Source organism: Sturnira hondurensis, unplaced genomic scaffold (genome assembly GCF_014824575.4).
Source record: "Sturnira hondurensis isolate 20B ecotype Veracruz unplaced genomic scaffold, ASM1482457v3 Scaffold0020601, whole genome shotgun sequence".
Taxonomy (NCBI): domain Eukaryota; kingdom Metazoa; phylum Chordata; class Mammalia; order Chiroptera; family Phyllostomidae; genus Sturnira; species Sturnira hondurensis.
In genome coordinates this window covers 4,699,265-4,716,133 of record NW_028093232.1, presented here as the reverse complement: position 1 = coordinate 4,716,133, position 16,869 = coordinate 4,699,265, and the positions used below count along the sequence as shown (strand labels likewise).

Sequence of the window (16,869 nt, the reverse complement as noted above, 5' to 3'; positions counted from 1 at the left end):
TTTTAACCACAAAGATTTCCAGTCCTCTTTTTCTTTAACTCTCAACTTCAGCAACTCTCCTCACATTTAACTAAACGAAAGAACAACAACGACAACAACAAAAAAACACAACTAACAGCTAAGCTGGACCTAGCCAAAGGAATCCTTTGAAGTAGGTGTGTCTTTTGGATGGGTAAGGGGAGGAGTTAGCTTGCGGGCAGAATCACCCCTCCCTGGTCAGCTGGGAAAGCAATCAAAACTGCTGTAATTGGAGACTCCGGCCAGAGCGCAGGAGCTGCCCAGAGGCTGTGGTCCTGAAAGCTCCACTCCGGGAACTAACCAGGGATAGGAGGTACTGAAGACCGACTAAACCGGCTGCAAAGAGGGCATCAGCCCAAAGCCTTCCTGGAGGAGCACACAGAGCTCCAAGGAAAGAGTAAAATAAATAGCAGCCAGAGAAACCAGACCTGGTGGCATTTCTAAGAGGCAGTGGCCGGATTTAACATGGATCGCTAAAAGCACCTCCCTTTCCTATGACCTGGACGGTCAGGGAACCTTGGCTTCTCTAGGTCTCCTCCGGGACACAGAATCGCAGAGTTCACACCAGGGACTGCCACTGCCAGAGGTAAGCTAGCGGCTGGGGTGGGACCGCGGCTACAGAAGTTTCTGTGGGACGTTTCCGCAGACCTAGAGCAGCAGCTGGGGTGAGGTAAGTCTCTTCTGGGCTATGGGAGGAGGGAGTGGGATTTAGGAAACAAATAGAGAAGCAGAGAGAGTCAGATACTTAGGGACAGATATTAAAATGTTAATAACTTCACTCATTCAAATAATGCCTGTCACCCAAAGTGAAACTCAGATATTCTCAACCATTTTTTGACAGTAGAGATTACAAATCATCTGTCCTCCACTTCCGTCAAACCCACCCTCCAATTTTATAAATGCAGAAAAATTCCTAAAAAGTTCATTGCTTTCTCAAGGTAGTTCAGCAAGTAGGTTTGAAGAACTGACCTGATCCACCACTCTGCATATAACATTTGGGGCTCTGCAAGGAGTTGAGGGGGAGGAAGGGGAAGGGGAAAAACAGAATAGGGAGTGAGAAAAGATGCTCTAAAGGCACTGGGTATTCTTACCATTGTTCCCTTTGGTCTGCTAAAAACCCTTAGTTGGAATAGAGTGAGGAGAACTTCCTTTCCCTCAGTTCTTTCAGATAGGGAATCAGAAGGGAAAGATTCCTATTTGTGCCTTCTACCAACCTCTTATCGCCTCTCACACATCATTCACCCACCCCAAATATATATTCAGAAAATTCTAATAAATGTAAATTGCCCCCCTCATTTTTTGACAGAGGGACCAGAATTGAAATGCTGGAGAACATGGAGGGAAAACTGAAGAACTGAGTAACTTATGTTTGCAAAGTTCACCATTAGGAACTAAGGCTATGAAAAGTGAAGTATGGCATAGCTATGTTGAAAAAGATGTGCGTGCAAACTCATGAGTGTGCATGAGTGTGTGCATGTGTACGTGCAGGTATTAATCAAGAGGGAGGTGACAGAATATGAAAGGTTCTATAGGAAAGTGTCAAACAGCCGACCAGCTGTTTTCAGACAGTGCGATTTGTGAGCAACCTGATCTCCATTCTATCTTTTCAGTGCAAACTCTGAGTAAGTCATTTAGTCTGTGTGGTCCTTAGATTCCCTAGAAACTGGGCTGAGTACTCTCATTCCTATTGTGTTTAGGATTTATCTATAGGATTAGGAGGTGAAGAGAATACAATCAGCTTTTAAGAGGTAAGACACTATTGACCCATGGACATAGACAACAGAGTGGGGATTGAATGTGGGAGTAGGGGGTGGGATGAGTAGAGGAGGACAAAGGGGGAAAATTGGGACAACTGTAATAGAACAACAATGAAGTATTTAATAAAAAAGAGGCAAGACACTGTCTAATCACCACAGGCACATACACCAGTGCTCCTTACCCACTTATTCATCAATTAGAACTTCTCCATGACAAATAAAAAATTAGTAAAAGTGTAGGATAAATTCCAGGAGAGCTCTACACAATAGTAATGAATCAAGGACCTCAGACCCAGTAATGAAAGTACTGGGTAGTTACAATCATTGCCTAAGCAAACATTTTATTAGAACAGGTTAAAACAGTTTAAAAGTGGAGAGAATTTTAACTATGAGAGAATTGGCTAAACTTAAAATTTCACGGAAGGATCCTAAAAAAAGGGAAGGGTTTTGTTATATTGTGTAAATTCATAAGGAAACCCAAATTCCAAGATCAAAGACTAAAGTGAGCTTTATAGGATTGGCATGTATTTGGAGGGCCAGGGGGAGCTGTATTCTGCCTCCAGAGCCAGTATTCATTGATTTTGGTCATACTGGGATTGCCATAAGGTATAGTTTGAAAGCTACTTTGTTATCTAGGAATTATGGAAATCCAAATGGTGTATCCCAATAGTTGTGAAATAGTGCAATAGATTTTTATACAGCTTCTATGAAACAGTTGCCAACTATTGTATTTGCACAATAATTTTACAAACTACTTGTATTATCTCCTTACTTTTCATAAAAGCTTCTAAATGAGATATGACAGAAATATTATTCCACTTTGCCCTAAGGGTAAGAGAATTAAAATAACTTGTATGTTCTCATTTAATTGATGGGTGTTGGAAGAAAGTCTCAGCTTAATGCTTCCTTTAATACATCTCTGAGCTGGCTCATTAACAGGCTAAAGGTCGTGGTAGAGTTAGGTACCTGTACTGTAGAGAACCAAGTTGGTTTCCTTGATCAAAAGTCAGAACTGTGACACATACATTTTCAACTCAAGTCTAAAACTGGATATTTTTTCTTTCCCCCTTTTGCTTATCTTTTGATGTATTGAAGATATTTAGATGGAAAAAGTCAAAAGAAATTTTTCTTTTGGTTTATTTTTGAAAAGTCCTGGCTTTCACTTCTTTTTGAGAGACACTTCACTTTTTTTTCAGATCTCTGGCATTGATTCTGGTAGGAAAGCCATATCTCCAGTATAGTTTAATCAAAGATAAAAGGAACACTGCCCAAGGGCTAATAGTTGTCTCTATTCCACCAGAAACTTCATGAACTTGAAAATTCACCTGACTGAGTAGGAGAGTATCTGGCCAACTGTTGCTTCCCAATTATAAACCAGAATGAGAGAGTCTAACCTCTTTCCTGAATATGGTGGAAAAGTTGTAGTCAGTCCAGTAGACGCAGTTGATGGAATTCTGTTTCATCATCCTCCGCTCCTTGCAACAGAATAGGAGCTTAATACTTAGTTTCCTTGAGGTTGAAGATCAGGGACTATTTTGAATTGGGAGTTGAGGTAAAGCAGGGTTTTGTTGGCATATAATTAATATAACTTTTAATTATGCTGACAGAATTAGGTGTAGATCATAATAATACCCATTTTTTGTCCATGTGGCCAGAAAAACTCATGGTGAACTTTAGAAAAAATAACACCCAGCACACGGCATTTATGTTGTCTGGCACTGTTCAAAGTCTTTACATGTAATAGCTCATTTTATGCTCACTATAATCCTATGAAGTAACACTATTATTATTCCCATTTTAAAGAAGAGACTGAGCCCTAGAGAGCTTATGAAACTTGCCTAAGTTTACACATCTAGTAAGTAATTATGCTGAAATTTGAACTCAAGTCATCTGACTCCAGAGTCTGTGCTGTTTGGACACATTGGGAAAAGGGTGGGATACTGGGCAGTTAGCCCATGATCTTTTGAGCCAACCAGAAGAGGCACAATAGTCAATATTCCATAGTTACTAGAGGAACATAGATGACACTTGGTTGCCATTTCCCTTGTTTCAGCCAGGGTCAGTTGGTTCTTTTTCAACACACCTGCCAACAATCTGATTTCAAAGTAGCTCTCTGACTCTTATGGAGACCATCAAATTATGTTAAAAGCAGAAGGTAGTCTATTCCCTTCTCCTGGCCTCTCTCCTTGATGGGGGTGAGGATTGACAGAATTTGGCTGGAGTCCAGAAGTAGGGAGGTGAGGATGATAAAAAAGGTCAAATACAGAGGCTGGGGTGGGGTTCAGTTTTGGGAACAGTTCAGTAGACTCTCCTCCCTTGCATCTTTCTTCTTGTCCTTCCTCCTTACCTCTCAATGTATGTAAGTATGTCTCAATGGTCATGATGATGATAAAAGGATAAGGGAGAAAGAGGAGGAAGAGATAAGGAAGCAGAGGGTAAGAGCAAGGGGAATAAATGGGTGAAAGCAACAAGGAAAATATTTGGAAGAGGAAGGAATCCTGGAATATGAGAGCCAAGAGACACTGCAGAGAACACTTAAACTAGCCTAGCTTTGGCTGGTGGCTACTTCCTGGTGACTTAGCTCTACTGATCCACACTTCCTGAAGTCAAAGTGCCTTTCTTTTCCTCCTGTGATGGAAGAGGAAAGAAATGGACATAAAACCTAGGATTTGGAATCAGAACTGGTTTTATGTCCTATTCTACCAGCTCTATGTCTTCGTATTTCCATCACTGAACCTTCCTGACCCACAGTGACATCGACTGTAAAAATGAGCATAACAATCCTCATTTCCCTCAAAGGCTTGCTATAAGGCTATGCAAATGTAATTATAATTACATGTGGAACATTAGGTTTCCCAAGCTTACTCCGTCCTCACTGACCTCAGAGTGCACCTGCCATTGAAAGGTCTGTGTTACTTTTACAGAAAGTTAATTAGATCCTCCACCCTCCTGCTGGGTAGCTGCCTGAGTTAGCAGTGCAGCTCAGCACACAAGCTCTATCATCCATATTAAAAGTGGGATTTTCTGACTTGGCCTGGGCAGCCAGTTGACCAATAGGTTCCAATGTGTGTTTTCAATAAAGCTGCTTACCCAGAAAGCCTTATTAAGTGAGTAAGTCAAGCTGACATGATTTCCGTGCTGATTAACATGAAACCTAGGTTGTTTTTGCAAAGCAGTAACATTAATTATTTATAGGAGGTAAATGAGGTTACAAGGAAAACAAGCTCAGATTACCAGAAACAAATCAAATCATATATTTATATTTTTAAAAGTTATGTCCTAATCCTTGCATTCATTGATTTGAGGCTCAAGCTTCAAAGATAAAAAAATATTATGCTCTCCTATTTTTTATATATGGAGGTGATACAGGGTTTAACATTTCAAAGACTAGCTGGTAAACTAAGGTGACCCAATGGAGCTTAACAGATATTTTTATTTGGTAAATTAGACACCCAGAAATCACCTAACAAATCTCAAAACAATTCATTCTTCCAGGACTGAGTGTAATGTCTACTAAGACACAATCTTTTCTAGTTTCCAAATGTTTTCAACTTGTAAATTTTTGAGAAAAATTCTGATTAAACAGTATCTGTTAAGTGAATTAAAGCAGTCCGGTTATTTTAGTGTTTGTCTGAAGCCATCCTCGCTGATGTTCACAATAACTGGTTTCTGTTAAGTTTAGCATTTGGTCCAGATTTTTCATTTTTAATGAAGTGTCAGTATAATAGTTGCATTAAAATAATCTTAAGTAGGTTTAGTAGACTCATGGCTTGTAATTCTAGAAGCTGCTATATTATTTTCTGATGGTGTGAGATGGAAAGTGTTCTCCTTTAACATATGAGCAAATTTGAAAGATGATCAGTGGTAACCCTCTTTCTTTTCCTGAACCTTTTTGACACTGTATCACTGACACCTTTAACACCATAAACGCTAGATCACAGAATGCTTGCTGAATAACAAAATGCTCTTCTGGTGATGGCAAGAGACCTATTCCATGGCTATGTGGTATACCATCCAGTTGTGTTATGGCTCTTCCTAAGAGATGCTTGAAGTCAGCAGTTGGCAGAGTCAGTGGGAAGTAATGGATGTTATAGGTTAGATACATGTGCTATGTCTCTACATAGAGGCTGGGAAGTTCTTTGTAGAATGCATACAAAGTAGTCTGAATTATCTCACTATAGTTTTTCATTTATTTTATGGTGTAAAAATGCAACAGTTTATTTATTTTATTGTTTGATATGCTTTTAAATTTTGTAATAATTATAATTATTATAGACATATTTTGTAATTATAATTTTTAGCATCCTTTTTCACTTGCAGAAGTTTCTCTATTTGGACAATAATTTATATACCCCCTGTAATCTATTTCCTTTTATGATCAGAATTCTGAAAAAAAAAGAAAATATATTTTGACTGGTTTACCAGTTGTTTTTGCATTAGGATACCCATGAATAAAAACCTGAGAATAAAAACAGGCATTTACACTGTAATGAATAGTCAAGTTAATTTTCTTTTTCTATAGTTTATTTTCTTATAATGTGCCATAGCAAAATAAGTGTCCTAGGAATTTATTTGAGTCTTATATATTAATTATTTAGAATGGAGGCCTTGGGCTAGATAATTGTTAAGTTGAATCCCAGTACAAATATTGTACTTATATCCAAGGTATAAAAAAAGTTTAAAGTCAAATGAAATATTCAGAGGTGCTAAACGTTGCTGTTTTCTTTTCCAGAACCCAGAAATGGCAAAAGCGTATGTGAAACCCAAGGAGGTGACAGAGTTGGTCAACACACCAGCCTGGATGGACAAAAGTCTGGGTTCTCAGAATGAGATGAAGGAGGAGGAGAGAAAACCAACTGCTTATGGGATGCTTGGCAGCTTACCTGAAGAGCATGACAGTATTGAGGAAGAAGAAGAGGAGGAAGAGGATGGGGAGAAACCTAAGAGAAGAGGTCCCAAGAAAAAGAAGATGACAAAAGCTCGCCTGGAGAGGTTCAGGGCTCGAAGAGTTAAGGCCAATGCTAGAGAACGGACCCGGATGCATGGCCTGAATGATGCCCTGGACAACTTGAGGAGAGTCATGCCCTGTTACTCTAAAACCCAAAAGCTCTCTAAGATAGAGACTCTTAGACTGGCCAGGAACTATATTTGGGCTTTGTCTGAGGTCCTGGAAACTGGACAGACACCTGAAGGGAAGAGTTTTGTGGAGATGCTTTGTAAAGGGCTCTCTCAGCCCACTAGCAACTTGGTGGCTGGATGCCTCCAACTGGGCCCACAGTCTGCCCTCCTGGAGAAACATGAGGAAAAGTCTGCCATTTGTGACTCTGCCATCTCTGTCCACAACTTCAACTATCAGTCTCCTGGGCTCCCCAGCCCTCCTTACGGCCATATGGAAACACATCTTATTAATCTGAAACCCCCAATATTCAAGACTTTGGGAGAATCATCCTTTGGGAATCATCCACCAGACTGCACTACACCACCTTATGAGGGCCCACTTACTCCACCCCTGAGCATCAGTGGGAACTTCTCCTTGAAGCAAGACGGCTCTCCTGACCTGGATAAATCCTATAGCTTCATACCACATTACCCCTCTGCAAGTCTAAGCTCAGGGCATGTGCATTCAACTCCCTTTCAAGCTGGTACCACTCGCTATGATGTTCCCATAGATATGTCCTATGATTCCTACCCCCACCATGGCATTGGGGCTCAACTCAATACAATCTTCACTGATTAGAGCAGTAAGATCAGCATTTCAGAGGATGATGTGGAGATGCTTTCCATAATTTAAGTGGTTGAGCTGAAGATTCAATGACCTTCAAGGAACCCCATAGATGTATATCAAATACATTAGTCCCGGTCCATTTAGGCCCTCCTACACCTGGCACTCTATTTTCTCATCAACTTCTCAACTCATATTGATTCCTTTATTTAGGGTATTTATGTGAAGTTATTTCATGTTTACAATAATGTGGAAATAGAAGAGAAGCCCTAGGTCCTATTCTGGTGTTGCCAATAACTTATTGGATGATCTATGCCAATTAATTTTTCATTTCTGGCCTCTATTTACTTACTGGTAAGATCAAGCAGTTGTTCTCAGTCTAGATGATTCCTAAAGTCCTTCACAGTTCTGAAATTCTGTAACTTTGGTGACTGAAATTCTATAAACTTCTTGAACCTGAAAGGATGGAGGACTAGTAGGAGATGGACACTATGTGTCAATGGTCAAATGGACTTGCCAAAGGAGCACCAGGTGCATGACTCTTGGGGACCGAATGTTGGGACTTTTTTGCATCTATCTAAAAATAGCCTCCAGAGGCTAAAATTCTAAGTCGGCTGTCACTGTGAATAACAAAACATGTTCTTTAAGAGATTAACTATTTCCTGTTGGGCTGAAAGCTGAACATAACTTCCTTAGTAATTTGAGAACTGTAATTGATATCTCATACCAACTTGATTCTTGATAACATTTCAAAAGCACTTTTATTAGGACTGGAGATGGGGTAATAAAGTCACTGAAACCTCAGACTCCTGTGACCAATGGGACTTAGAGTACTATCTAGACCATTTCATGGCCTCCATAACCAGAGGGCTCTGGAAATTCTGATGAAGCTCAGGTGCTATTATTGGAATCAGCAAACAACCCAGGTCATATTCAAGAGCAATGTAATGAAATGGCTGTTGGCTATATTAACTATGGCTATATCATAGCTTGGAGACTCCCTCTAACTCACACCTGCCCATAAGTAAATCACTAGATTTTCTTTGGAAAGCTGATTTTTTTTTTTTGGTTAAAGAAAACATGTTTAAAATCACTGACCTCTGTCCACACCAAAATATGAAGTATATTTTGTGCTTTATATTTTCTAGAAGCACAAATACCAATCAATTTATTGACCAAACTTAATTTTTCCAACACATATATAATTCTGTGTCTCCTCCACTAATCATTACCTCTTTCTCACTTGTAAAATATACTTTAATTGTAAATAATATTTTGAGTAACCAGATAGCAATGAAGATATCAAATCCAGTGATTGCTTTTACCAATCTCTATCTTCATCACAGATAAGTTTATCCTGATAAGTTTATCTTCATCACAGAAGTTTATCCTGAATCACAGGATGTTTATTTTTCATCATGCAACTCCCCTCCTTCCTTATTAGCAGCACCAGTTTTGTCAAATGTATCTTTTTCAGAGAAATGTTACCTTCCTCACCAATCTGCCAGGACAATTATTTAAAACAAACTAAAAGCCTAAATGGTTAATGTGATAGTGGATCACATCCTGCTCCTGCCAGAGAGAATAAGTTTAGGATGCACAGCACACAAATAGGGACAATGAATAAAAGTGATAAGGCAGACAGATGAGTAGGTCATTTTCTACAGCTCAGCTATCGCCTAGGACCTTCCAAACTATCTGTGAATTTTGCCTTTTTTACCCTCTTATTTATACCTCCTTGAAATCTAAGTTATTTTCTTTCCAGTTTGCTTACAGCACCAACCTTGCTGGATTCTTTTACCGTTGATTGTAAACCCTCTGGGAAGCATCCAAAGCCATCCTATGTGTTTTGAGTCTGTGCTGACACTTTCCTTTGGGAGAGGAGGTTGGGGGATCTATCCTTGAAGCTAGCATTTTCTGCTGTTTAAGTTTGTAGATAATAAATGTTGTCTGAGTTATTTATTAGATATTATTTATTTAATTTATTTTCCCCTTCCTTTTATGCAAATTCCTTAGATTCCATATATGTGCTTGTAAAACCTCCTTAAAGCTTCATTTGGAAAGTAGCTTCTAATTTTGCTGGGGATCCTGAGTTTGGGATGATAAAATAGGAGGAAGTTAGCGCAGAATTACCTGCAATGATTTTATAAAAATCAGCAATAATTTGAATGGCTATGCAAGGTAATATTTTTAATTTTGTGGTCATCTTAAAACAGCCAGTTATTTTTGAAGAATTGGCTTTTTATGCTTTTGGGGAATATGGTTCCCATGAACCAAGAGTCCCTGGGATTATTCAGAAGGCCTTTATAACTGAATGAACTTTCGGGAATGTAGGATGGTTGGAAAGAGCCTACTTTCCAACCCAGGGTGGCCTCATTCTTCTAGGGACTTTATTAGATAAAGCAAAACAATTGTTTAAACTTTTTGTAAAAAACAGGAGACTGTTTCCCCTCCCTTTTTTTCTAGCATAAATAAAGCTGTGAGTCTTATTAAACATCGTGCTGTGTTTCTGGTCATCCAAGTTTTGTCTTTTGACTTTCTAGGACTCTCAAGTCCTGTGAGCAGCCTGCAGAGCACAGACTGGTCTGTTGAGAGAATGTATGCATCCAATACTCCAACTGATCTTTCTAGAAGATTTGAAAGGTCTAAACTAGGTAGCTAGAAGTCTAGAAGGACCAATGTCTGCCATTGAAACAATCAACTACACAATCTGCAGTTGAGAAAAACACATCTCCTCATTTACAGATATCTAGTACCATGAGCAATCTAAGCCATCAGACCACAGAGAAGTGGACCACAGAAAGACAGAATATTATCCAAAATTTAGGTGAACCTACTCACTTTTAAAAAATTAACACCTCTTCTCTTGATATTTTTCTTTCAGTTTTCTTCAGTTAAAACTTTCCAGGGATCCTTCTTACATAAAATGCTGATGATTAAAAGATAATAATGATGATGATAAAAATAAAGTTTAATAAAAAGAGTTGGCTAATCAAGGGAGAGATTTGGTCTAAAATATTTAAGAAACAGCCCTGGTTGGTGTGGCCCAGTGGATTGAGTACTGGCTTGCAAACCAAAGTGTTGCTGGTTCGATTCCCAGTCAGAGCATGTGGCTGGGTTGTGGGCCAGGGCCCCAGTGGGGGAATGTGAGAGGCAACCACACATTGATGTTTCTCTCCTTCTCTTTCCCTCCATTCCATTCTTTCTAAAAATAAATAAATAAAATCTTAGAAAAATATTTAAGAAACAAAAAATACAGAGTAAGTCATTCTCTCACTTCTTTCCTTCATCTGCCCATAACCCATAACTACTTGTTTTGGCTGGTTAGCATTCCATGTTAAAATACCATAATTTATAAAATTAAATTATATAATTTAGATTTTTACTGTCATTTGTAATAATGAATCATCATGTCCACATATCATCTGACCCTTATTAAGAGGATTTTTGGACTTCTGGCCAAGATGGAGGGGTAGGTGGAAACGCTGTGCCCCCTCCCACAACTAAATTTAAAGACAGCAAAGTTTTAGAAACAAAAACGCAGCCAAAACAGTGAAAATTGAACTGTACAGAAGTCCGACGACAATGAACCACTCAGGCAGACCGGTAAGAGGGGCGGAGTCAGCAGCAGAGTGGGATCGGGCTGGAAAGATTCTTTAGTCTAACTGACCCAGGAGTGGAGGCAGAGGTGGTAGGTGGGTCCCAGGTGTGGGGTGGTGACAGGCGGAGCCAGTGAGGGCATAGGGTGGCTGGCCGACTGCAGTCACACATTCGCATGCAGATAAACCAAGCAAAGGAGTGAACAGAGAGACAGACCATTCAGGCTAGGGCCCCAGTGATGTGAATTAGAGCCTGAAAGCACCAACTGGAGAGACTTTCTCGGGGTCGAGGGGTCGAGGGGCCCGGAGAGGCTCCCAGGCTCACAGAGAGTTCATTGGAGAGACCCACAGCGTCCTGGAGAGTACACGGGCCCACACACCCAGGAACCAGCACCAGAGGTACCCAATTTGCTTGTGGGAAGCCACAAAGGAGATAGAAATCTGAGAGAGTGGAGCGGAGCAAAGTGCCATATTTTTCCCTCTCTGACCCCGCCCCCACATACAGCAGCACAACCCATCCACTGGGTCGTCTGGTTCTGGTGAACACCTAAGGCCCCGCCCCTCATACATAACATGTGCAAACAGACCAAACATTATGACTCAAGAACAGCTCAAAGCTCCAAAGCCTATAATTCTAAGTGACCAAGAAATAGCTAACCTTTCAGATGCACAGTTCAAAATACTGGTGATCAGGATGCTCACACAATTGGTTGATTTTAGCCACAAATTAGAGGAACATATGAAGCCTAAACTGATTGAAATTAAGGGAAATGGACAGGAAACCAAGAGTGATGGAAAGAAAACTGGGACTCAAATCAATGGAGTGGACCAGAAAGAAGAAAGAAACAACCAAATAGAAAAGAAGAAAGAAACAATAATTCAGAAAAATGAGGAGAGGCTTAGGAACCTCCAGGACATCTTTAAATGTTCCAATATCCGAATTATAGGGGTACCAGAAGGGGAAGAGGAACAGTCATGAGTGGAAAACTTATTTAAACAAATAATAAAGGAGAACTTCCCCAATCTGGCAAAGGAAATAGACTTCCAGGAAATCCAGGAAGCTCACAGAGTCCCAAAGAAGTTGGACCCAAGGAGGAACACATCAAGGCACATCATAATTATGTTAGCCATAATCTTCTCCGTATGAAGGAGAGAATTCTAGAAGCAGCAAGAGATAAGGGGATAGTCACCTACAAAGGACTTCCCATCAGACTGTCAGCTGATTTCTCAAAAGAGACCTTACAGGCAAGAAGGGGCTGGAAAGAAGTATTCCAAGTCATGAAATCCAAAGACCTACAGCCAAGATTGCTCTATCCAGCAAAGCTTTCATTTAGAATGGAAAGGCAGATAAAGTGCTTCTCAGATAAGGTCAAATTCAAGGAATTCATCATCACTGAGCCCTTATTATATGAAATGTTAAAGGGACTTACCTAAGAAAAAGAAGATGAAAAATATGAATAGTGAAAGGACAGCAAACACACAGTTATTAACAACCACACCTAAAACAAAAGCAAACTAAGAGGACAGCTATATCAGAAGCAGAAAGATAGAAATGGAGATCACATGGAGGGTTAGCAACAGGGAAGTGGGAGGAGGAGAAGGGGGGAGAAGGTACAGAGAATAAGTAGCATAGACGGTAGGTAGAGAATAGACAGGGGGAAGGGCAGGAATACTATGGGAAATACAGAATCTAAAGAACTTGTGACACATGGACATGAACAAAATGGGGGAATGAAGAGGGAGGGGTGTGCAGATGGAGGGGAGTGGAGGGGGGAATGGGACAACTGTAATGACATAATCAATAAAATATATTTTAAAAAATAAGTGAATATTAAGCCATTAAAAAAGAAACAAATGTTTTTTTATACTAAACAAAGAGGATTTTTACTTTGCAAAGAATATTAGAGGGCAATAAAGATAAACTCACGGATAAGAACCATCACATCTAGCAGTTATAGGATGCTATGTACTGTCACGTTTCTAAGTGATTTACATATATTAATTCATTCAATCCTAAAACCATCCCTAAAAGGAGACACTATTATTATTCTCATTTTATAAATTAGGAAGCTAAGATGTAGAGTAACCTGTTGAAGCTCACATTGCTAGTAATGGTGGAGGCATGATTTGAACCAATTGATTTAGTCAAAAGGTTTGAAATTATTCTCAGTGGTTGTTTGCCTGGTAGGTACATAAAGATGTCATATTTGCGAACAGCCAGAGCTGTTGGGAGTAGGAGTACTTTTTGACACCCCTTAAATTGTCCTTTACATATGAAACCCTGTTGCCTCTATGACTCAGGCTGGCCCCTACCCGCGCTCTGGAGTATAATCCAAGAGAAGATTCTCTTTTGACAAAAGCTGGACTTTCCTTCCCATGTTGCCTATGTAGGCTATGTTGACGAAGGCTACATCACAGATGAGTGCTTTGTTGCTTGAAAGAGTCTATCATTGAGAAGGCCTAAATCTATGTCACCGCTGTCATCTCACATATCTTCAGAGTTTTTGAGAAAAAAAATTTTAACAGGGAATTATAGTTATGAAAATAGTTTTTATTAACACAGGAGTATCCTATCTTCAAGATTATTTTTCCTATCTATGTAACTTTGGATTATAGTTTAGTGCTTTAATTACCAGCACTGGCTTTATGATTTAAAGTAAATTACCTTTTGGTTATGTAACTTTATGATTAAATAACTTGTTAAATTGATTAACAGTGCAAAGCCTCAGTTGCTTCCAATTTAAAATAGCAATAATGGCAACAATTTCCTAATAGGATTAGTATGATTAATTAATAAGATAATGCATTTAAAGTCCATATAAAGTATTTAATAAGTGGTGATTATTATCATCATATTACTATTTATTATTCTTTGATTACATTCATGCTTTCTCTTGCTCGAACAAATGTCTGGGGGAGTGTTGATTGTACTGCAGCAGGCTTAGGGAGTCCATGGAGTTTTTAGTTAAGAAGGTTGAACCAGGCAGACCTGGGTTTGACACTGACTGGCTGAGTTGTCTTAGACACACCTCTACATTCCAGTTTTCTTTTGAATGAAAAGGGCATAAAAATTCCACCAGATCCATGAAGTCGATATGAGAATTAAAAGGGGTGATAATATCAGAAGAGTCTATCTCAGGTTCCGGCCTGAGGGCAATTTACTGTTATTATTGTTACTGGGAGTAGATGGGAACGTATGATGAACTGGAGGAGGGTAGAGCAGATGCTCAAATTTATGTAGTATAAATAATTGACTGAGCTGACACCCATATCTGAATTTTTGGACCAGCACACAAACACGGAAAGATGCTCCACAACACTTTAAACAGAAATCCTCAAATTTCCTGAATTTGAAAAATAAGAACTGTATTCTTATTTTTTTTTTTTAGAAGTTGGTAGAGAGCTGAAAGGAGCCTTGTGGCAGTTTTTTGCTGCCACCTGGCCTAAGACTTTGTGGAAAAAGAATATTATTGTCTCATGAATATACAGTACTATATACTTCAATTCCATTTTACATATAGTTATTGAGCACTTCCTATGGGCCAGGCACTAGGCCAAGTGCTGGAAAAACAGAAATGAATACATGACCATGCTTTGTAGGTTTATAGTCTGGCAGATTATAAACTAATAAAGCATTTTTGCACAGTTATCTTTCAATATTGACAAATATGAGGCAAGTAGTTCAAGTACAGATACTGCTCAACAGAGAAGGAAACTGATACTCAGAGATTAGCTAGGTCAGGCAATTAGGTAGAACTTAAGTCAGAGATTATCTGATTACAATGTTATTTTGTTTGTTTGTTTTAGGTAAGTAAAATACTCTTATATTTGGGTTAAGTGAAACACATTTTTTGGATGATGTTAATAGATTATTCTGACAATTCTAGATAAGTTACTGGCTAAATAATCTCAGTTGAATTAATTAACCCTTCAAAGTTTTAGCTGCTCTGCTAAAACTGTTAAAACTAATTACTACAAATATTAAACAAAGCAAAAAATTGCAAAAAAACTATGGTCAAGGTTAGGTGCAGATCCATAGTAACCATAGGAGTAGTTAGTTGATCATAAAAATCAAAGGAATCCCCTTGTGTCTGTCTTAATAAGCACAAAAATAAAGTGTTTGATCAATACCTCATATGTGTGTAAGTAAGTAGGTTAACTTACCAAGTGTGAACTGAAGAAAATTTTAGAAAATAATAGCTAAGGACTCAAGGAAAGAATAAAGGAATTGTTGTTTATTGGACACCCACACAGATACAAGTCACAGAGTCAAATTCTCAATATTGAGTTAGTCTTCAAAAGAAACTATCGAAGGAGGTTCCAGGTATTACAGAAACCTATGCAGAAATGTGTAAATAAACAGGAGAACATGGTGAGTCGTGGATAGTCTCTGAGTATGTTTTCCCACCTATAAAAGGAGATCATTGTGCCATTAGACATTTGAAGGTACTCTCATTTGAATATTTTCATAGTTTCATGAATAGCCAATGTCCTTTTTCTCTGAAAAGCACACATATTTTAGAAAAAAATTAGTGAATAATGATTGAATAAAAGCTAATAGTTTTAAAAAACACTACAAGTAATTAAAATCAAGTGGTGTTGGGGCGCCTTGCAGGGTTCTGTAATTACTAGTTAGCTATCCTGAGGATCTTGGGTGCTTTCATTTGTTATCAGTGTGGGAGGCAGTTTTCTGGGCAATGAATTTATTCTAGAGACAACGACTACAACAAGTTTGGCAACTGAAAGACCCATAACCTACATCAACCTAAAAGTAAACTTATCAAAGACCAAATCGAGGAATTGTGTTATTCCTAGAAATGTGCAGTTCCCCCTGCTCCCGAAGTGGGAAGGGATAGGGAGATGTAGACTATATTGTTTACTTGATAAAAAATAGCACATGCTCACAGCCATTCATATTAATTATCCATGTTGTAGATTATTGATGAAAAATATTTCATATGAAGCTTGTTTACCCATGCCAGTTATGTACTTAATTTTTGGTGTGTGCATGCATGTGTGTGTATAAGTATTGGTGTATCTATATTTAAACAAACACATATCAAGGCACATATTTATGTGTGTATATGTGTGTTTCTCCATGTATATACATACAAGCACACATATGTTTAAAGGTATATATTTGAATGCATACATGTTGGTGCACATTGAACACACACATGCACGCACGCACACATATTTATATATTTGAATGGAAACATTTGACTTCACTCTTTGGAAACACTCTTTGGATCATTTAATTTTTGGCAAGGCTATCACCTGAGTTTCCTCCTCCGTTAATTCAGTGCTAATAACTGAGTTAGAAGGTTAGGCTCTGGAGAAAGGGGATGGAGGCAGAGAGGAAGGAAGGAAGTGTGGCAGGGTCTCATGTTTCCCAATGGGCTGGACCTGGGTGGGCAGCCTGATAATGGTAAGTGTCTTTGGTCTGAGCCCGTGCTCTCCCGTCCTTTGAGAGCTGGCCTCTGAAAGGAGGCAGATCCAGGGCAGGCAGGCACGTGGCTGCCCCTCAGAGGACCAGGCACAGCCGCAAGCTGCTCAGAGACTCCTGGAGCAGACGCTCCCCTGGCTCCTGCTCAGCCCACTGCTGCCAGCCAGTAGCTTCCCTCCTGCCAGACCCCATGGGCATGTGGATGGGAATGGCACAATTACCTAATCCCTGCCCAGGGAGATCTAGGACACATGCAGACAGATGGAGGACCAGGGGAATTCAGGACTATTTAGTACTGGAAGAGCAAAGGAGACAAGCCTGGGAGAA

At 39.3% G+C, this 16,869-nt stretch overlaps 1 protein-coding gene across 2 annotated transcripts; it reads left to right on the top strand.

Moving 5' to 3' along the window:
* The first annotated feature begins 435 nt into the window (after nt 1-435).
* Nucleotides 436-9,991, top strand: NEUROD4 (neuronal differentiation 4). 2 transcript variants are annotated; one of them, XM_037030257.1, is made up of 2 exons: nt 436-604; nt 6,508-9,991. In XM_037030257.1, exon 2 carries the CDS (start codon nt 6,517-6,519, stop codon nt 7,510-7,512), a length of 996 nt encoding a protein of 331 aa, XP_036886152.1. In that variant the 5' UTR covers nt 436-604; nt 6,508-6,516; the 3' UTR covers nt 7,513-9,991. The 2 variants fall into 2 exon arrangements, with proteins under 2 accessions (XP_036886152.1, XP_036886151.1); XM_037030256.1 differs by lacking the exon at nt 436-604 and adding an exon at nt 614-688.
* Nucleotides 9,992-16,869: the final 6,878 nt, after the last annotated feature.